Source organism: Penicillium macrosclerotiorum (genome assembly GCF_028827735.1).
Source record: "Penicillium macrosclerotiorum strain IBT 26536 chromosome Unknown utg000011l_segment0_segment0, whole genome shotgun sequence".
Classification (NCBI taxonomy): domain Eukaryota; kingdom Fungi; phylum Ascomycota; class Eurotiomycetes; order Eurotiales; family Aspergillaceae; genus Penicillium; species Penicillium macrosclerotiorum.
Genome location: NW_026643090.1, coordinates 223,771 through 244,320, shown reverse-complemented (window position 1 = coordinate 244,320; position 20,550 = coordinate 223,771). Strand labels below are relative to the sequence as shown.

Genomic DNA, 20,550 nt, shown 5'->3' with positions numbered 1-20,550 from the left:
TCGGCTTCTTGGGCCGCCTCCTCCCAGCGCCGTCGTTGATGGCCGATCAGAGATTATATGCATGACGAATCCCGTGTCTCCATTCGCCAGGCTTGATGGAAATAAGACGCACGTCGATATGAGAAGGGCAAAATGGGCAACTACTAGAAATAAACAGGACGATTCAAGAGTGATGAAAGATATGACAGTAAAGATCAGGTAGGATCAGATGCTGAATGGATAAAGAAGGACAACAGGGTCAATAAATTCTCCTGAAGAGGGAAAAGAAAGTAAAAAAAAAGGGGCGATAGATACGCCACGAATGAGATTTAAAGCCGATCTCCAGCAGTAAGCCATGCATGTGGCAGGCAGTTCGTACTCTTTTTTTCGCCAAAGTTATATTTCATGACGCCGAGTGGTTTTCCAATAAGTTCGATGATGGGTATGAGTTAGATAGTAACGTGTAGTACAAGTTCAATGGGCGTGAAGCGAATTCCGTGAGTCATGAAAAGTGAATGGGCAACGTGCAATTATGCCCATTATCAAGGTCGGGGCTTACTTGGCGCGACCCATGATATCATCAACATCGCGCTGATTCACAACTACACCGCCCTCGGAGCAACGAGCCTTGGTGCGTAGTTCAGAGCAGAGATTGTCGACGTCGATCTCGCCATTGCGGAACTTCTCCATGGATTGAAGACGATCCCTGTGAAATAATTATTAGCGAGGCGCCAAAGGAATTTGTGAAATACCCATGTTCTGCCACAAGTGTGAACATACCAGATCTTGGTGCATGATAGCATCTGGGATTTGTCCTCGCCTGGAACAACCTCCTCCTCCAACTTGCTATCAATCTGAGCAATCAGGTCCTTCTTGGGCGCCTGTTGGACCGCGGCCTCCGAAAGGTTGTGTGATGGACTACCCAAATCGGGCAAGGGGAATGCGTCGTTGAAGAAAGAGCCAAAGTCTTGAGACAGTACGGCATCCTGCGGCTCGCGCCAGTCTCCAAAAAGAACTGGATCAAACTGACCGCCATTTTGTTGAGCCAGCCAATCGAATCCGACCGGGTCCTCGGTGGAGGACGAGACCGGTTGGTCGCTCGAGACACTCTGAGGCTTTGAATTTTGGTCTCGAGCAGCTGGAATGGGGTTATTGATGTTGCCGCAGGCCATGCCAAGTTTTGCACAGAATGATTCCTCACCATTAATGGAGCCGTGGATCCCGCAAATGTTCCCGGAGTCATGGGGCTTTGCCTCGGGCGGAGAGTTCAAGCTCGGTTCGGGGGAAGTACCACTCGAAGAGAGCAACTGACTCTGGTGAGAATCGGATGAAGAGGAGGGAGAATCCGAAGTAGCTGTATCGTTGGTCGATCCAGTGGATGGCTTCAGGTTATTATAAGGGGTCTTAATAGATGTGCTGCTACCAGGGGTTCCGTATGAACCAGCAGAGTTCGACTTAGCGCTACCAGGTCCAGTGGGTGTGCTGGCATTCGACTTGGAGGCATCGCCGGCCCGGGAAGCATGGAAGTTTTGGAAGCCGTTTAATGTGTCCCGGCTCAATACACCGGGAGCACGGTTACTGCCATCCTTCTTGGGTTGATCATTTTTGTTGGCTTGGCCATTGAAGAGATGCGAGCCTGGCAAGTCCCCGAATTTGGGAAAGTCAAACAGAAGATCATTGTTCTGCAGGCCATACGCTCCTCGTGAATGGGCACTTGGAATGGCACTCATGGCTGAGATCCCGTTGCTGCTCGTCATCCATGAGAGACGCTTGCGGTACTCACGCAGTTCGACTTGTAGTCGTTCCACCTGGGCTCGCAATAATCCATTTTCCTGGTTGGCTGAATCTGAAGACTTCTGCAGCTCATCCACCTTGGTCTCCAAATCCTTCAAATGCTTTTCCTTGCGTTCGCGGAATGCCCTCTGAGCGGCCCGGTTCTGTGCCTTCCGTTTCTGGGGATTGGTCAGTGAATTGAACATAGTAAAGCTACTGTCTCTCGCGTTGGCGAGTTCCGATGACCCTAAGGAAATGGATATGAGCATACCGTGGTGGGCTCAGAGGTCAGTGGCTTGCGACCGGGCTTCTTTGCCTCGCTTTCCCGTCGCTTCTTCCCGGTTTCCTCGCCTTCCGTCTCGACGCTACCGTCCATGGATTTGCGCTTTTCGCCAAGTTCATATTCGGTTCCTGTTCCTCCGGGCAGTTCGCCAATCAGCTCTGCGGATCCCGGAAACTCAAAGTCGGCCTCCGGAATGAAGTCGAGGAATGGGCTCTCATCATCACCAAAGCCAAATGTATTGAGCTGAGCGGAATCGAAACCTCCGGAAGGGGGAGCGCTGATTCCATTGGGGGAGTGGCGATCTGGGCTGGGGTCGGGTTTGATAAGGGGGGTGTGGTTGGGGTTTGACTGAGGTTGCTTGTGGGCGGGCGTGTTGGACGACAGGGCGGCCAGCAGCAAATCCTGCTGGTTGGGGGACAGGTAAAGCCCCTGCTGATAGAGCTGCTCGTAGTCGCCCATGGTGATCAATGTCCAGACGGTTCCCGTAAGAGGGGGGGGGGAAATGGATCAGGAGAGATGGAAAGATGGAAAGATGGATAGATTCGAGGGGAATCCGAGACGAAAGATCGGGCGTTCCGCCCGCAAACAGGAATGAATAAATCAAGTCGAGCGGATCGCTCCCACACGGTCGAGGCTGGAGTTTGTGGAACAATAGCTCACCAAGCTTGAGCGGGTGTTGGGGGGTGGTGAAGGCCCCAGGCAGAGATGGAAGGGGGGAGAGGATCTAGAGAGGGAGGGGGGGGGGGGGCAAGGGAGGGGCGTTGTAGTAGAAAAAAAGATGCAGAGGAGCCTCAGGCGGCAAGAGAGCTTTGGGGGAGAATCCACTTGTGACCAGATTCGGGTTGGAGGCTTTTTTTTCGGTATTAGATACTGGAGTAACAGACAGTATCTAGTATCAATGGTATCACTAGAGGAGGGGGAGGAGGAAAGAGAAGAAGAGAGAGAATGATGAAAGAGGCGATCGCAGGTGCAGTGGACGAATCGGCGGTGTCATTGGACCGAGATCCGGTCGAGACTGATCGGCGGCCAATCACGCGGGGTCCGTCACGGGACTTCACGGGACTCCGCTGCTTAGAAATCCAGTTCGATCGTGTTCTGCCGATGGAAGCGCATTGGGCGGACTGGTGACTCATGGTGGCACCCGTTTCATGGTTCTACCCATTTATCGAGGTTCGCTCCGAACAGAGGACAGAGACTGGATACTCTGTATTCTTCATACCGCAGATCAAACTAGATTCATTCAGGCATCGATTCACTCGAAGATCTCGAGAACAGAGTGAGAGAGAAAGAGGGACACGATGTACGCAAAGATAAGACTGAGGTACCTGCATATCGCGATATAGACAATATAGACAGGCGAAATACCTTGAGTAAGTACTGCTCATAGTACGCCGTACTCTTGGCTGCAGATCGACCAACCACACTGTGGCGGGATTTGGGAGAGACCCCGGAGTGTGATCCTCACGCACAGGGGATACGGGACTTACGAGCCTGACTCCCTCCCACCGCCATGGTCCAGGTCCCCCCAGGTGTCTCTTGATTCGTATCCATCGTCCTCCCGGTCTGTAGCCTCGAGTCTGGCCGAAAACACTCAGCCTTTCCCAGGGTCTGGCCCCACCGAGGACGGAGCACAGTCCAGGATTTCCAGGATCAGACCACATTTGTCCCAGTGGCAAACCCCCCCCCCCCCCCCCCCCCACACCTTTGTTCTGACGATACATACACGCCTTTGTCAGAATGGGCGCTCTCGCCGACATGACGATAGAGTGGAACGTATACAGTAGTAATCTATGAGTACTTTTAAAACCCTGTCAATCCTCCGGCTTTCGGAGGCGCAGCCTTAGTGGAACCTCTGTATCACGGTTCTTCTTTTTTTTTTTTTTTTTTTTTTTTTTTTTCACATCTTTTATCCAGCGCGAAAATTCTCATGATATCCTGGAGAAAGTATGATGGAGAGATTCTTCGTTCTCGCCCGTCCTCCCCCATCTCATTTGCAAATCGGGTATGAAACGGCGCCTTATCGAGATTATCGAGATTATCGTACTTATCGTGCTTATCGCGCTTATCGGGGACTCGGTATTCCCTCGTGGTCCCCAGCCTGAACGGCAGCCCTCGAGTGTGATCCGATTCATATCTGTCTATCTGTCCAATGAATCCCATAGAATCTGAGTGAAGATATGAAGAGACAGAGAAGCACACGGGTAGAGACATGTCTCGGTTAAAGAATATAAGAAATAAATCTGGACTCAATCCTGGTGGGCATCCGACATCCTGCACCTGAGGACTACGAAGACCGTTTCCATCACGTGACGGTGATCGAAGGCAAACGCGACCACTCTTCTCCGCATCGCACCACAGGCCCGCCTATCAACCCACCAACTTGGTGTCTGGAGCTAAGCCCTTTTTTATTCTTGTCTCGGTTGCCTGTGTTTTTTTTTCTTCTCTGGAGTATTCCACCGTTTGTATACGTGCTGCCTCTCTTCTCAATCGCCGCCCACCATGTCCGACGTAGCTTCTCTGGAGGCTGAGGTCAAGGAATTCAAGATCCAGGTAATTTTCCGCTGGAGCCGATATTCATGCTGTCAGGACAGATTCACTAATTCCGGATCCCTTCTTTAGCTGGAAACCGTCCAGTCCAGCTTGCAGGTAGAACCCGATAACACGGAACTTCAGAGCCTCAGAACTGAACTCGAAGAACTCATAACCCTCACCGAAACGGCAATCGCCGAGCTCAAACCATCTGCGCCCACATCGAAACCTGCTCCAGAACCTTTCAGGGAGTCATGGTCGTCGAAGGATACAGTGACGGGGTCGCGCAAGCCTCAGTCAACCGCCGAGCACAACCGGGGAGAGGTCGGGCCACCGACGCCCGCCACCTTCTCCATCAATGATAACGTTCTGGCCCGTTGGATATCGGGCGACAACGCCTTTTACCCGGCTCGCATTACGTCGATCACTGGATCCTCTAGCAACCCGGTGTATCTCGTCTCGTTCAAGTCTTACGGGACCGTCGAGAATTTGACGGCCAAGGATATCCGCCCCATCGCGGGCACTGACTCTCGCAAGCGCAAGGCTGATGGAACCTCAGGCAGTTCGGCATCACCTTCCCCCGCCCCGCCATCTACCGCACATCCCAATGTGATCTCGGCGGCGGCCGAAATCAACCCCGCTCTGGCCAACCAGGCTCGCATGGAACCCAGCAAGGTGGGAGATGGACCAGCACGTCCCGCCAAAGTGCCGCGGAAGGTCAAGGCCAACAAAGAGCTGGAGGCGGGTAAGATGAAGTGGAAGGATTTCGCCGCCAAGGGCAAGGGCAAGAACAAGTTTGGCAAGAAAGACAGCATGTTTCGTACTGGTGATGGAGTCAATGCGCGAGGTATGTGCTACTTTTTTGCCTTCCGCTTTGGGAACTATCCTGACTCTTTATCTACAGTGGGGTTCACAGGGTCTGGCCAGCAAATGCGGAAAGACCCAACCCGTACCCGCCACATCTATCAGCAGGCTGAAGATGAGGGCTATTGAGCGTTTTTTGTTCACAGAACGAGGGGCCGGCGAGGTTGCAACAGCATATTTAGGCCCAAGGGCCTTTCCCGGTTAATGGCTATGTGATGCTTCTACTTTTTCTTTTCTTTTTCCGAGTTTTGTTCCTGCCGTTTGGAATGCCTCGTGTTCTCGTCGCTAACTGGATCGGCGGTGCAGATTACAATTATCTTTTGTATTTCTTCGTCCAGCGGAGTTTTTGGTTCATAGATCACGGTTCTGCAGGGATTGATTTCATGGATTATATTTCTTGATAAGAAGTTGCCTTCGATATCCAATGCCTTCCCTATCCACGTCGATGTGTAGCTATCTAATTGTGACTCCCCTTCAGATTTGTCTATCACCGGATTCGCTTCGCGAGGGAACTGCTCCCTGGCGTCCTCTCCGAACTGCCGATTATGGCGCCAGGTAGACCCGCCCACCTATGAATCTGAAAGATTGTTCGTATTCACGCCTGTTCTGTAAAGGGATAGACTAGGGCCATTGGATGCGAAATTTGCACTATAAGTTTCAACGTCCTGGTCTCTCATCGGGCCTCTATCAAACCTGATGAAGCCCAATATTTTCACAATATGGCTTCCTGGCAAACGTGACATCATCGGTGTCTCAGCATTGATCACTTTGGCGGAGCGTTGGTCCACAGTCTCCAAGTCCTGTAGGTTCATTCTGTCTGCATTCTCCCCTCGGACGTCTGGTCTGGTCTTCTAGTTTTTATTGGCATCCTTGCCACCAGGCTGCCGACTATGCATTCTCCAAGGTCTCTTGTCCAAGGATACGGCGCAGTAGCGGGTGTCGAACCTGGATTGGGTGTGTCGAAGTAATCTGTGCTCCTATGCTCATAAATTTTCATACTCATTTGCTAGAAGCATTTTATTTACGGAGGATCTGATCTCGCCATCCCACCGGACACTCGAGCAGTAGTACCATGTAGTACTATATATTTCTATGCATACACCCACTTTCCCCTTGTCCCTCTTTTCTCCATCGAGATCACATGCGCCAGACACAATAATTTCTGCAAAGTCTATCGCTGCGCGACCCAAACTCCGCGTCGCCGAGCGAACCAGTCAATGGCCCGAAGGGAAAAAAAGGCCAACACGGAGGGCGCGGAACGGTGCCCAACATAGAAGCTGGAGAGACCTACACCTTCGCATTTGCCCAATGGCCGCACTGGAAGGGCCCAATTGACCCAATTGATCCAGTCGTCAACCCAACGCGCCGACCCAGTTTTCCCTTGTTGCCCGCTCGACGCGGTCTGCAAATTTGCTCGGAAGCGCAAATTTGCGAAAGTGGTCCCTCACGCCCTAAACCCCTTCGGGTCGTTATCCCACCCCTAACTTTTTTTTCTGCCGCGTCTTCTTTTTCTTCTTCTTCCTTCCCCCACCATCCTCGCCTTTTCTTTTCTCCCTTCATATTTTTTTTCCTTGTGTTTTTACTGATTTGAGATACCCCGTGAGCTGTTTGTCTTGTCGACAAGCTGCTCATTCCCTTCGTCCCATCCTTGCCTTTGATCTGATCGGGGCCTGGGACACCCCTCAGTGTGACGTCCACACTGCCAACGATTTTTTTTTATCTGTGTGATACCTTAATCTTCTTCCATCATGGATCAGCAACGCTTCCTGCAGCAATTGCAAGTGATCCTGGATCGTACGTTCCTGGATCCTTCCAATGTATGGGTTGGGACCCCTCCGCTAACCCTTGCGTGTATCTGCAGCCTCCCAGGGAAACGTTAAGGAAGCCACTGGCATCCTGCAAAAAGAGTTTTACAACAAGCCAGAGTCTCTTGTTCTCCTGGTTCAGATTGCCACTGGCCATGAGGATCCTAACCTCCGTCAGCTGGCCGCCGTCGAGGCCCGTTCGCACGTCCAGAAGCTGTGGCTGAAGGTCGCTGCCGACCAGAAGCCTCAGGTTCGGGATCAACTGCTCCGGTCTACCATGGGTGAGAGCTCGTCTCTTGTCCGTCACTCTGTTGCTCGTATCATCTCAGCTGTGGCCAAGATTGATCTTGAGGACGGTGAGTGGGTGGATCTACCCAACATCCTCCTTCAGGCTGCCGACAGTGGCAACCAGGATGAGCGTGCCGTCGCCATCTATATCTTGTTCACCATTCTGGAGACTCTCGGTGAGGGCTTCGAGGAGAAGTTCCAGGACCTCTTCAATCTCTTCAACAAGACTATCCGTGACCCGGAGAGCGCCGAGGTCCGCATCAACACGCTTCTGGCTCTGAGCAAGCTCGCCATGCACCTTGACTCCGAGGAGAACGCTGCCCCCGTCAAGGCGTTCCAGGATATGGTTCCCGCCATGGTGGCCGTTCTCAAGGATGCAATTGATCAGAGCGAGGAGGACCGTGTGATGCAAGCCTTCGAGGTTTTCCAGACCCTGCTCGGCTGTGACCCTGCCCTGCTCACAGTTCACCTTAAGGATTTGGTCATCTTCATGAATGAGCTTTCCGCCAACACCGAGGCTGATGAGGATACCCGTACTCAGGCTATCAGCTTCCTTATGCAGTGTGTCCAGTACCGCAAGATGAAGATCCAGGGTATGCGTATTGGAGAGCAGTTGACTCGTACCGCTCTTCACATTGTCACCGAGCTGGATGAGGCTCCTGTCGACGACGACATCACCCCTGCCCGCTCTGCTCTGGGTCTTCTGGATATGCTCGCCCAGAGCCTTCCCCCGAGCCAGGTGGTTGTTCCCCTCCTCCAGGCTCTTGGTCAGTACTTCAATAACAGCGATCCTAACTACCGCCGTGCCGGTATCATGGCCTTGGGTATGTGCGTTGAGGGTGCTCCTGACTTCATTAGCACCCAAATGAAGGAGATCTTCCCCATGGTTCTCCAGCTCCTTGCCGACCCTGAGCCCAAGGTTCGCCAGGCTTCCCTCCATGCTGTTGCCCGTCTCGCGGATGATCTCGCCGAGGATCTCAGTGCCGAGCATGAGCGCCTGATGCCCATGCTGTTCAAGAACCTGGCCAGTGCCATGCAGGAGTACAAGGGTGAGGAGGATGGACCTACTATGGACATCATGAAGGCTGGTATCAGCGCCATTGACGCCGTCGTTGATGGTCTCGAGGAGAAGGATGTTGCTCCTTACCAGGCCGAGCTTGTGCCCATCCTGCACAAGCTTTTCCAGCACCCTGACTTTAAGATCAAGGGTCTTGCTGCTGGCGCCCTGGGTTCCCTCGCTTCGTCGGCTGGTGACTCTTTCCTATCCTTCTTTGACGAGTCCATGCATCTTCTGCAAGAGTTCGCCACTGTCAAGGACAGCGAGGATGAGCTTGATCTCCGCGCTAGCGTCACTGACGCTATGGGTGAGATGGCGGCGGCTGCTGGCCCTGAGCGTTACCAGCCGTATGTCGAGCCTCTCATGCGCGCTACTGAGGAGGCTCTGCACCTTGGCCATTCCCGTCTCAAGGAGAGCACCTACATCTTCTGGGGTGCAATGGCTAAGGTCTATGGTGAGCACTTCACTCCTTTCCTGGAGGGTGTCATCAAAGGTCTTTTTGAGTGCATTGAGCAGGATGAGACTGACCTTGAGGTTGAACTCGGCGAGGCTGCCAAGGATCTTGTCGGCCAGGAGGTAACTGTGGCCGGTCGCAAGGTCAAGGTTGCCAGCGCTGACGACGATGATCTCGACGGTGACATCGAAGATGTCGAAATTGACGACGACGAGGATGCCTGGGATGACATTACTGCCACCACTCCTCTGTCTCTGGAGAAGGAGATCGCTGTTGAGGTCATTGGTGACCTGATCACCCACACTCGCAGCTCCTTCCTTCCCTACTTCGAGAAGACTATTGAGACTGTGATGCCTCTCGCTGAGCACCCTTATGAGGGTGTTCGTAAGAGCACCATCAGCACCCTGCACCGCTCCTATGCTATGCTTTTCGCCATTGCTGAGGAGAGCGGCCAGATGCCCAAGTGGCAGGCTGGTCTTCCTCTGCAGGTCCAGCCCGCCAAGGAGGTTAAGAAGTTTGGCGAAATCCTCATGACTGCGACCATCAAGATGTGGTCTGAGGAGGATGACCGGTACGTTGATAATTGTTTTTGTGTTATATTGTTTATTGTGCTTTTTTGTCGGCATGGCCTTTTATATGATGATTCCTACCGCTTAACCCAGCTCACTTTGACACGTCAAAGAACGTGATTGATGTGAACAGCGATTCTGTTATCTGATATGTCTACATTGGCCATGTTTTGCATTGCGCTTTTTTGATCTTTGTTGATCGTCGATGAGAAACGTTTATACTGACTGATCGATTTTAGTGCTACCGTTGCTGACATCAACCGCAACATGGCCGAGAACCTCCGCTTCTGCGGCCCTGCTCTGATTGCCGACGAGACCGTGCTGCACAACGTGATCCAGATGGTCACTGACATCATCACCAAGCAGCACCCTTGCCAGTTGGAGTTCGGTCCTGAAGAGGAGACCCTCGAGGCCGGCGAGGAGACTTCCGAATTTGACTGGGTTGTGGTTGACACTGCGCTCGACGTTGTCTCTGGTATGGCCGCCGCCCTGGGCCAGAGCTTCGCTGAGCTGTGGAAGGTGTTCGAGAAGACCATCCTTCGCTACGCCAGCAGCACCGAGTCTCTGGAGCGCGCCACTGCCGTCGGCGTCCTTGCTGAGTGCATCAACGGCATGGGTGCGGCCGTGACCCCAAACACCGGCTCCTTCCTGAAGTTGCTGCTGCACCGTCTCGGCGATGAGGACCCTCAGACTCGCTCCAACGCCGCCTATGCTGTTGGTCGTCTGATTGAGCACTCAAACGCTGATGCCGAGATCGTCAAGGAGTTTCCCACAATCCTTGGCCGTCTGGAGTCGTGCTTGCAGATGAACGTCTCTCGTCTGCAGGACAACGCCACTGGTTGTGTCAGCCGCATGATCCTGCGCCACCGCGACAGTGTCCCGACCAAGGACGTGCTGCCGGTACTTGTCGGCATTCTGCCCCTGAAGAACGACTACGAGGAGAATGACCCTCTGTACCGCATGATCTGCCAGATGTACAAGTGGGAGGATGCGACCATCCGCGAACTCACCCCCCGCCTTCTGCCCGTCTTCCAGGCGGTGCTGACTGGCGATGAGGACCAGCTGGAGGATGAGCGCCGTGCGGAGCTCATCGAGCTGGTCAAGTGGCTGAACCAGATGCAGGCGGGCGCTGCCCCCTGGGTCGAGCAGCTGTAACAGATGCATTAACGGACTAAATGTTGTGATGACCTGTCGGGCTACGTGTTTTTAATGGAATAGACGGATGATTTGGAACCCACCTCGAGATGCTTAGACGATACCCTGTCTCCGGCGGTGGTTCCCGCGATGAATGATGAAAAAAAAGTTGCTGCTGTACATAGTTCAATGGACTTGAATTTTTACCTCGATGTTCTATTCTTGGATCTCTACCATCAAACCTTGGCGCATGTAGTCACTCCTTCTCACGACGCCCTCGCGATCTTCGTTGGACCTATATACCACCTGCATGTTTATATTAGCCTTAGTTCTATATTTTGTGTTTGATATACAGGTTGCAGGAAGGATCCTACAGTAGGTTGTTGGGCGCCACGTCCGCCATTGTTATGTGTATTCCTCCGCTAATAGCTATTTCGACGCCCGCGAGATCCGTATCTAACCTCTAACCACTCGTGCTCACAAAATCTCCAGCGAAGGATGAAGTATTGGAACAGATGAATCTCACATAAGTGCACATAAATGGGTAGTCTGTCGCCTAAGGCTCGCAACAGCTCCAGAGCAAGGACTGTGAAGTATCGTGGCTGCTCGTCTGTGCCGGAAATCAACCAAATCCCGCCGTTAGTCTCAGCCGTCTTGGTCCCACAGTCCGTCTGAGGTGCGCTGTGTGCTCCAAGGTATATGCTTGTATGTGGCTGACTCGCTGACTATTCGAGCAGGCTCTTCCAGTTCCGAATTCCTGGGTATCGAAAGGAGCAGCGTATTCCCCTCCACTCATCATGGTTGCCTCGGTCTTCATTTCTCCTGTTAACTACATCCTCCCCAGACCGGCTGGAGCGGCGATCATCAAAGCTACTAGGACGCGGTGTCAAAACCTTGCGGCAAAACGGAATGTGGACGCAGCGATGGCCACTGCCATTGTCACGAAACATGCTTTTTTGATCCTACCGATTGTTGCTGTTGTGTGGTCAAGTAAACCAGCAAGGAATCGGCACGCCTGGATTATGTTCTGCATGGATCTTTGATCGTCAGATCGCCAGACAGGGACCATCCAGAAGTTTTCTCCCATAAAACCCACCGAATGTAACATCAAGAAGGGCGCTCGTCGAAAAGGAGCCAGACAAGGGTCTTGCGAGGTTCGCAGGCACTCGCAATAACAATATCTGGAGTTCGGGTTGGGCTCTATCGTGGATGTCTCATTTGGTAATGATCACTTTGGTTGTTCCATAGCCCCGTAGTCCTGGAGTTCTATCATTTGACGATTCCATAATTCGTTGTTGGTCTCACAGTGGCCGCCATCCATGCCCTGTAGACTATAGAGAATCATTGTCAGCACTTTCTTCTGTAACAACCACCCTTAGCCGTCAGTTGCTGTGTAGAAACTGGTCATCATTTCAAATAAATCAGCTCTTCCTCATCGACTCCCTCTTCCCCCGAAGACCACTGAAAAGTGTCTCCAATTCGTCAACCCCCGGAATTTCAGGACAACCGAGTCGCCGGTATCCGCTGACTCAGCGCAAGAGGTTCACCGAACCCAGATCGCCTTCGATCTTTCAGTTCTCCATGCCTCATCCATCAGACGAAGAACCGCGCAGGCGCACGGCCCGTGCCTGCGACTCCTGCTATAAAAGAAAGGTAGAGTGATGGCGAATTCGAATGTTGAAGGTTGATGCTGACGGGGGAAGATCAAATGCGACGCCGCTGTCCCGAAATGCAACTGGTGCAGCCACCACAATCTCCCCTGTACCTTTGATCGAGTGATACAGAGGAAACGAAAAGCTGAAAATGATGGATCGTACGTGCCCGGGGAATATGCTCTATAAATTCCCATATCTTTTTTAGTTAATATATCTTTGTTCTACGAAAATTAACTTACAGTTATCAGTCAATCTAAAGCCTCGCGCCTGTCCGACCGCATCAGTCGGATCGAACAGCTTCTAGCAGAGAATCTGATTCAGGGTTCCCGATCCGGTATATGCTCTATTCTTCCTATCTCCAAAGACATGGCATTGTACCGGAGACCATGCTAAGTGGAATCTAGTTTCGCCGAATCTCGCGCAGATCCCAGATGACAACACAACAGCCAGTAATTCACCAAGCGCCAGCACCAGCACCAGCAGCAATCAGTTTATGTTCTCAGCCCCAGTGGGTGTTCATTTCGCCGGCCGGGAGCTAGGGGTGATCAGTTTACTCACGGGTATTCCCTTCCTTCTTCCTGAGGGTCAAAAATGGATTCAGTCCCGGACGGGTCAGATGATCGCAAGTGACAAGTTCAGTCCTACACGAGTGCCCTGGGAGAAAGAACGAGGCCATTCATCAAATGCCTTGCTGGTGAATATGCCTAACCAAAGCCTTTTTGAGCTACCTGACTACCGTATCGTGCGGGTGTACTTCGAAGCATATAGGAAATCTGCAGTGATGCGGCGGCTCTTTCCAGTCGTCGATGTCGAGCTATTTGAGGAGACCATCAGCGCAGCATATCATCAACCACAGTCAACCTTCAGGCCGGGTCAGGCTAGCACCCGAGCATGTATCATGGCTTTTCTTGCTTTTATTTGTCGTCTTCCTCCAGTCAAGGAGCAGGTTCAGATTTGCGATCGCCTAGCCCCAGTTGATCACGATGCCTTTGCGAGCAAGGGCCAATTTCTCATTGCTCAGATATTACAAGAACCCGCAGATCTAGATGGCCTACAGGCTGTGACCATGCTGGTAAGACAGACCCCTTCCCCTTCCACATCATCGCTTTCGCTGTGAATACACCTGTCTTTCTTTAGCGCATGCTAACCTGTCTGGGTTAAAACCGTAGACTCTCTATGAGCTCTCGTCTGGAAATATGCGGGCCACTAATTACTTCGCCGCAATTGTTGCGCGCCAACTCTTCATGATGGGTGCCAATATTACATACAATAGAGATCATCACGTCAGTGAGCGTAGCCGGAGGCGACAAGAGCAACTGCGCAATATCTTCTGGATATGCTACACGTTTGACAAAGATGTCTCTCTTCGCACCGGACAGCCGCCGACCATTGCTGATGAGAATTGCGACTTGACTCTGCCCGCAGGTTATTTGGATCGAGCGTTTATCGACCCAGAGAAAGACGATAGTCCACTTTTAGAACCTACGTTCCCCTTTGATCTCCGCCTGAGCATGATCAAGTCTCGTGCACATAGCCATCTATACTCTGTGAGTGCTCTCGCCAAGTCCGATGCCGACCTCTTGAAATCGATTCGAGAATTGGACGACGAGCTCGAGGAATGGCGACTCTCAATCCCGGTGACATGGCGTCCCACCATGTCATTTTCTCCGGAGACTTCTGACCCAAATATGAGCATGCATTCCGTCATGCTGCGGCTGAACTATTATTTGTGTATGAGCGTCATTCACCAGGCGAGCAGTCGGTGCAAGTCATGGACGCAGGGAAGTGGGATGATGGACGGAGTGAGCTCGAGTCTAGCGCTTTCCGTGGAGGCAAGTCGCTCAACCCTCTGCTATCTGGAAGCAGCAGAGCATGTTTTGGTAGATGGCATTTTCTGGTACGATTCTTCCTCCTCTCTCCCTACTATCGTTATTGCTGACCAGTTCTTGGTCTAGGACTTTGATCTTCTATCCCATGTCCGCCCTCCTTACTATATTCTGCAGCATCCTCCAGAATCCCCTAGATCCGCGCTCACGGGATGATTTAGGCCGCCTTAATATGGCCACCGTGATGATGGAGCGTGTTTTTTCAAGAAAGCTTCCTGAGAACGAGATTGTTCACTTCAAACTCGTGGCGGACTTTGTGGTTGAGCTTAAGAAGTTGGCTGAGTGCGCCATTGATAAGGCATGGCGTGAGCAGAGCACTGGGCTAAGTCTACCTCAGTGATGATTCCAAGGGTTTTACCTTTAGAATTTTCTGAATCGAGCTGTTCAATCGCTTAAGACGGTTTATGCCATGGGAGTTTGGGGATTTGAGGATATCGGCGCAACATTCTGGGAACGCAGGGACATGTACAACGGCCTTGGATATGTATAATTTATAGCTATAAACATAGAACACCCTTATTTCTGACACTCCACTATTATCTACCATTTTAATAACGGCCCCCACCATCAACAAGAAATAGAGATGGACTTTGACTGGCAGCTACAACTTTCCAATATTCCAATGATTCAAGGTTCATTTACATCGAGCTCAGAAGCATAACCAGCAAGGGTGTCTTTTGAAATTATGTTCATTATATTTGTAATCTCGTTATCTCATCTTTTGCAAATATTGCTCTGCCTATAACTCTCAAGGCAGTAATTAGCAACTTGGATCCACAAGTATAGCCAGCCATCACAGAAAAGCAAAAAGATCCCAGAATGTAGCCACATAGCCTGGTCAAGACCAGGAGAACAAAGCCCGGATTATGATAAAAAAAAAGCACACGAGGTAAGAATTGTGCTTTTCATATGGGGTTGAAATCAAAACATCGGGCATCTCATCATAAAAAGAATCACGGGACAGACACACGATAAAGCCGGGCATTTACAATGTAACCAAGGAAGATAGCCAGGCCGTGACTAGTCCCAATTGGAGGGCTTTGCTCAGCTATGCGACAATAGCTCCTCCTTGTCCAGAAGATTCCAGATCAATTGCGAATCATTCACACGCTCTTCAACTTCCTTAAGTTGGCCCGACATCTCAGGCAGCTTGGTGGAGTTCATCTGGCGGCCCTCGGTCTCTAGTCGTGATAGGAGATCCTCGATATCCACCTTGACTTTGTCCATCTGTTGAATTTCATTCTTGGTGCGCTCTAGTTGCTCTTCCATCATCACTATAAGGGATTCGCGAGCCTGGTGAGGTCGATACAGATTTAAAAGGTGATGGGCATTGATGAACAAGTTGCGCAAGTCTTGTACCTTAGACTCAAATTGTTCGGGCGATATCGAAAGGATGCCGACGAACTCGAGAAAGTTCAGAAGAAGAGACTTGCTGATTTTGAGCAGGTAGTAGGCGTGGTTGATACCTTGGGGGGACGTAGAAGGAGCTTGAGCGGTGTCTGTGGGCTCTGGGTAGAGCTGGTCGATCCCTTGTTCTTTCAGAGATGGTAGCGTGGTCGATAACTAAGGCATAGTCAGCATGTCTGCGTCTCTTCCAGGCAGTATTTCTCTCTCTCTCTCTCTCTCGCTTTATCCGGTTTTCTCTAGCCGTACCGTTTGTAATTCACCAAAGACCGAGTACTCTCCCGTGGGTATCTCCGGCGGCACCATAAAACGTAACTCCGGCGGCAGATCTAACTTGCGTAGTTCGGCCGGTAACCACTTCTTGTCCTTTTCTGATAGCCCTTCTCTGTCCTTGACAGCTTCGGCCTTAATCTGATCCAACTTGTCGAGGTTCTCACGTGTGAAATGCTTCCACAAGGGCGGCGGCGGCGCAAAGGCAGCAGTGACCGCTCGTTGTTGATTCGAATCAGTCATGATATGTCAATGAGAGTAGACTTTTCAAAGATACGCAGAATATTTGAATCCGGTCGACCAGCGATAGGATTGAGGGGTGAATAAAGGAGAGTCGGGGTTGTTGAAAGTGGTGGAAATGTCGGATGCTGGGCGCAGAGCGCGGACGGGGAAGTGGGTCTGTGCTTGCGACGCCTGGCACTCGTCACTCCGTTGTTTCTTTCTTTCATTCCGACGCTGCTCGACATGCACGACGAGTCCAACTGTGGCCTGGAATAAGGTCCTCTTCTCTCTTTGCTAGGAATGCCTCTTAGCAGCTCTGGAGCGGGGTCTACTCCGATCCTGCATCGCGTTGGGCTGGCGGGCGCAGCAGCTCGGTTTTACCATCGCTCGTATGCCGCCGATTATTTGGCATTGGGGTTCCTGGCCATGGGCTGGTTGCTGGTCAGTCATAACTGTTGCAGATTATATGGAACATATATATGGAAAGACTTTCTGATCTAACCTATACCGTCACGCCAGATCCAAATCTTTGTGAATCCGTTCCATCGCATGTTTTCCCTTGATAATAAGGCCATTCAGTACCCTTTCGCCGTCCATGAACGAGTCCCTGTCGGTACGCAACCCCTTAAGTATACCTTAGGCGTTTGTTTGTGCGCTCACAGTGCCTGTGATCAGTGATGTCTGTCATTTACGCCGGTGTCATTCCCTTCCTCATAATCCTCGCCTGGTCCGCAAAGTTTCACCCGGGAGTCCAAAAGACACAAGTCACCGTTCTCGGGCTACTAGTGGCCCTTATGATGACCTCTTTCCTGACGGACCTGATCAAAAATGCCGTCGGTCGACCTCGTCCAGATCTCCTGTCCCGTTGCAAGCCGTCCCGGGGCACTGCCGATAACATGCTAGTCGCATGGACTGTCTGTACCGAGACCAATCAGCATATTCTACAAGAAGGATGGCGAAGCTTTCCTAGTGGGCATAGCAGCTTCTCTTTTAGCGGCCTGGGCTACCTGTCTCTGTATGTAACCTATTTATCCAAAAGGCTGCGCGAGTAAAACACTGATAAAATACGTATAGCTTCTCCTGTGGCCAGATGCATATCTTCCGCCCTCGGGCAGATTTGGGCCGGTGTCTATTGGCCTTCTTCCCCCTTCTCTGTGCTGCGTTAATTGCGATTTCCCGTCTAGATGACTACCGTCATGACGTTTGGGATGTAACGTGTGGAGGGTTCCTGGGAATGCTGGTGGGCTGGTTCTCCTACCGTCGTTACTATCCATCGCTGCGATCAGTCAACTGTGACACCCCTTACGATAAAGTTGAGCTTTCCGGTGTGGATGGATTTAGCCGATTGGAGGATGAGGAGCAGGCGATATCCAGCCCCTTCATCCAACGTGAAGGAACTGGCTCTGATGAGAATTATCAGCTGGAAGAGACAAATTCACCAATCATGAATTAGTCTCCTTGCCTTTGCTCCCTGTCGTTTCATGATGACCATAGCCCTGAGGCTACGGCGCCTTCCCGTGTTTTAAGGCCACCTGAGTCTTCTAGATATTAGCTAGAAGGTGTACAATAATATATCAATTTCTATGCGGTATAATGTTCAAAGAATTAATTCCTTCGCAGTTTTCTGATCCAGTTAACACGACGCGACCCCTTCCGGAGAGAGAAAATATCTCTATGTACTAGTTTCTAGTCAATGTGGTGATCAAACGCGTTATCTTCAAGTATCCATGAGAATAATCAAATACAATACAAACTGTTTCTCCCAGACTTATGCCAATCAAAAGACCATTTGAATAGATCTAAGTTCCACTCTTTACTTCGGCTTTTTCCTGGACATTTGCGGAGTCTGCGGGGTGGCAACGTTGATAACGAGCTTCGATCTTATCGCCTGCGGGTTGCGGGGACCCTTTTTTCACTTCGCTTCTTCTTCACCTCTTCGCCCATCCTTGCCACAGCCTCGATTTGCCCCGAGCGAGGGCGGATACCCTCACATCTCACCTCCACCACTGTCATTCTCTCTTATCAGATCGGATCTACTTGAAGACACCCAGCCCACCTCCTCCATTCAGTCGAGGACTAGGCTCGATTGTGCCAGTCCGCCGCCACCTGATGGCCCTCAAAGGGGAAATGTGAAATCATCTGTGCCAGACATATTTGATTCCGAATGCCGCGTAGGAAAGCCGCCGACCGAACCGCTCCGGTGAAAACTAGGAGTCGCAACGGCTGTCAAGAATGCCGTGCCAGTCGCGTCCGATGCGACACCAAGAAGCCCATCTGCACCAGGTGTTGGGAGAAAGGACTACCTTGTTCCACCAACCTCATTCTCAAATGGGAGTCTGAGTTTGTTAGTCGAGGAATGGCCTTTGGACGGGCGGGCGTCTGGAGTAAATCTCGACCCGAGCCTACCACATCCATGGGCCCTCAAGCTTCTTCTCCCGCGTCATCATCTGATGACACAAGCCAAATGGCACAGCCCCTACCACCAATTTATCCTTGGGGCTTTATAAACAGCGGAGTTGCCACTTTCGAGAACCCAGAATTTGTAGACGTGATGCTGAATGAACAGCGGGCTATCATCCCTTTCTCTTCTCAGAGACTAGCCAGCCAACCGTCAATTCGTATACACTCTGTTGGGGACTTAAACCGGCTCTTCACGACCCTCAATTCGAAGCCTGAGCCTAGTCTTGCACTCTTCCCAGCTATCTCTGAAATTGGACACGGAGAGCTATTTGACTACTACCTTGAACAAGTCTGCCCCCGCACGACCGCGAGTTCCACGATTACCTCGCCATTCGCCTCTGTGATCCTTCCATTCGCTTTATCTGCCTCGCCGATTCTGTTCAGGGCTATTCAAGCCCTTGGAGCTTGCCACTGGTCCCGGTTGAACCCATCTTATAGTTCTCTTGGACTTCGTCTCAAGACCGAGACCTTGAGAGGTCTCCGGCGCCGCCTAGCCTGTGAAGGGCCTTCGACATGTTGCACAGACCCCGAAGTGCTAGTCATCATGATGATGCTTTGTTTATACGAGATCATTGATAAGTGTGATCAACATTGGACAATACATCTCAAAGGGGCCAAAGATCTCATTCGACTGCGGAGACAGCAGGCTGGCACCACCTCCCACACTTCAGGCGCACCAGACCCTGTCACCACATTTGCAGAACATTTCTTCGCCTTTCAGGACGTTATGGGTCGAACTGCTTGTGGAGAAGAGGTTCTTTTTGGCAGCGACTACTGGAAGACTGATAACCGAACAATTGATCTTTGGATGGGATGTAGCCCCGAATTGGTCTCCATTTTGTCAACTATCACCGAAATGAGCCGCGCCAGACGGCAGCTTGATTCCGATGGTGCCAAGTCTTCTTTCTCTCTCCGGGCTGCATCACTCGAGCACCAACTTGAACATCTCATCCAAGAGGTTGGGGACGAAGATGATGAAATGCTATCTTCTGCTGCAGAAGCTAAACGACTAGCAGCTGTTCTCTACCTAAACTGCACTCTTCATGGGGCTTGTCCGACCACCCCGTTAGTAGTTGATTATGTACAACAAATTCTACATCTGGTGTCAGAACTACTTGACCGTGGATCTGTGGCCAGTGTGACGTGGCCAGTCTTTGTCGCGGCCGTGGAATTGGACCCCTCTCGAGACGAACTCTGGTCAGACGGCGATGGAAACCCGGTTTCAGGCCGGTCGACAGTACTCAGAGCGCTTTCTGCAATGGCTGAATCGACAATATCCAATATCGCTCGAACTCGAGCAGTGGTTGTTCAGGTATGGCAAGCACGCGACAACGACATGCTCAAAGCGCGGCAAATGGAATGCAATGATTGGGAGTGCTATGTGTCGCCAATCAGCACCTCCATGAGCTTGGCTTGACTGTAAACTTATCAAATAATGTATATCTATCTTAGCGTATCAGTCAAATACTACGTTTAATTTCCAAGACAAGGCGGAGCTTGACAAGATCTTTTTCAAAGTATCCCTCCCGTTCCTCCTGAATAGCCTAAACCTCCTGGTCCTGGTCCTGGTCTTTCAAATGTCAAATTTCAAATAGCATCTCATCACCGCAGATGCTGCTTTTTTGATGTTTGCCGAGTATTTTGTTACATATTAGCAATCTCGCTTCCCAAGGTACACATACATCTACCGCTTCCAAGCCCAGGGAGTATGGCAGAGGAAGATAGTCTCATCTTGAATCAATGAGCACTACCAAAGTTTCTCCAAGTCGGCCCAGGTACATGCACATCGTCATTTCTCATTTGCGATCTGTCCCCTCATCGTCGAAACCATAAATCTGGCCAAATTCAGTGTACTTGTCAGTCTATGCTTACACTATGACTGCTCTTATTGCTCCAGTCAGTTCTTCGCAATCAACAT

General features: G+C 51.2%; 7 protein-coding genes across 7 annotated transcripts; 5 read left to right on the top strand and 2 right to left on the bottom strand.

Moving 5' to 3' along the window:
- Positions 1-534: 534 nt before the first annotated feature.
- Positions 535-2,494, bottom strand: yap1 (putative bZIP transcription factor AP-1/Yap1; the record flags this gene model as incomplete). The annotated part of the gene is made up of 3 exons (XM_057082762.1): positions 535-685; positions 760-1,931; positions 2,024-2,494. 3 exons carry the CDS (start codon positions 2,492-2,494, stop codon positions 535-537), a joined length of 1,794 nt encoding a protein of 597 aa, XP_056928117.1.
- A 2,040-nt stretch (positions 2,495-4,534) lies between these two features.
- On the top strand, positions 4,535-5,557 carry N7462_011047 (tudor domain-containing protein; the record flags this gene model as incomplete). The annotated part of the gene is made up of 3 exons (XM_057082761.1): positions 4,535-4,585; positions 4,655-5,411; positions 5,469-5,557. 3 exons carry the CDS (start codon positions 4,535-4,537, stop codon positions 5,555-5,557), a joined length of 897 nt encoding a protein of 298 aa, XP_056928116.1.
- A 1,619-nt stretch (positions 5,558-7,176) lies between these two features.
- On the top strand, positions 7,177-10,756 carry N7462_011046 (putative importin beta-4 subunit; the record flags this gene model as incomplete). The annotated part of the gene is made up of 3 exons (XM_057082760.1): positions 7,177-7,222; positions 7,290-9,603; positions 9,841-10,756. The coding sequence occupies 3 exons, from the start codon at positions 7,177-7,179 to the stop codon at positions 10,754-10,756; spliced, it is 3,276 nt and encodes a 1,091-aa protein (XP_056928115.1).
- A 1,782-nt stretch (positions 10,757-12,538) lies between these two features.
- On the top strand, positions 12,539-14,616 carry N7462_011045 (putative C6 transcription factor; the record flags this gene model as incomplete). The annotated part of the gene is made up of 5 exons (XM_057082759.1): positions 12,539-12,548; positions 12,632-12,724; positions 12,795-13,462; positions 13,560-14,287; positions 14,346-14,616. 5 exons carry the CDS (start codon positions 12,539-12,541, stop codon positions 14,614-14,616), a joined length of 1,770 nt encoding a protein of 589 aa, XP_056928114.1.
- A 704-nt stretch (positions 14,617-15,320) lies between these two features.
- On the bottom strand, positions 15,321-16,193 carry med7 (mediator complex subunit MED7; the record flags this gene model as incomplete). Its single annotated transcript, XM_057082758.1, has 2 exons — positions 15,321-15,839; positions 15,930-16,193. 2 exons carry the CDS (start codon positions 16,191-16,193, stop codon positions 15,321-15,323), a joined length of 783 nt encoding a protein of 260 aa, XP_056928113.1.
- Positions 16,194-16,472: 279 nt separating this feature from the next.
- On the top strand, positions 16,473-17,625 carry N7462_011043 (phosphatase PAP2 family protein; the record flags this gene model as incomplete). The annotated part of the gene is made up of 4 exons (XM_057082757.1): positions 16,473-16,613; positions 16,692-16,785; positions 16,848-17,187; positions 17,247-17,625. The coding sequence occupies 4 exons, from the start codon at positions 16,473-16,475 to the stop codon at positions 17,623-17,625; spliced, it is 954 nt and encodes a 317-aa protein (XP_056928112.1).
- Positions 17,626-18,336: 711 nt separating this feature from the next.
- Positions 18,337-20,049, top strand: N7462_011042 (Zn(II)2Cys6 transcription factor; the record flags this gene model as incomplete). Its single annotated transcript, XM_057082756.1, has 1 exon — positions 18,337-20,049. The coding sequence occupies one exon, from the start codon at positions 18,337-18,339 to the stop codon at positions 20,047-20,049; it is 1,713 nt and encodes a 570-aa protein (XP_056928111.1).
- Between the last annotated feature and the right edge of the window lie 501 nt (positions 20,050-20,550).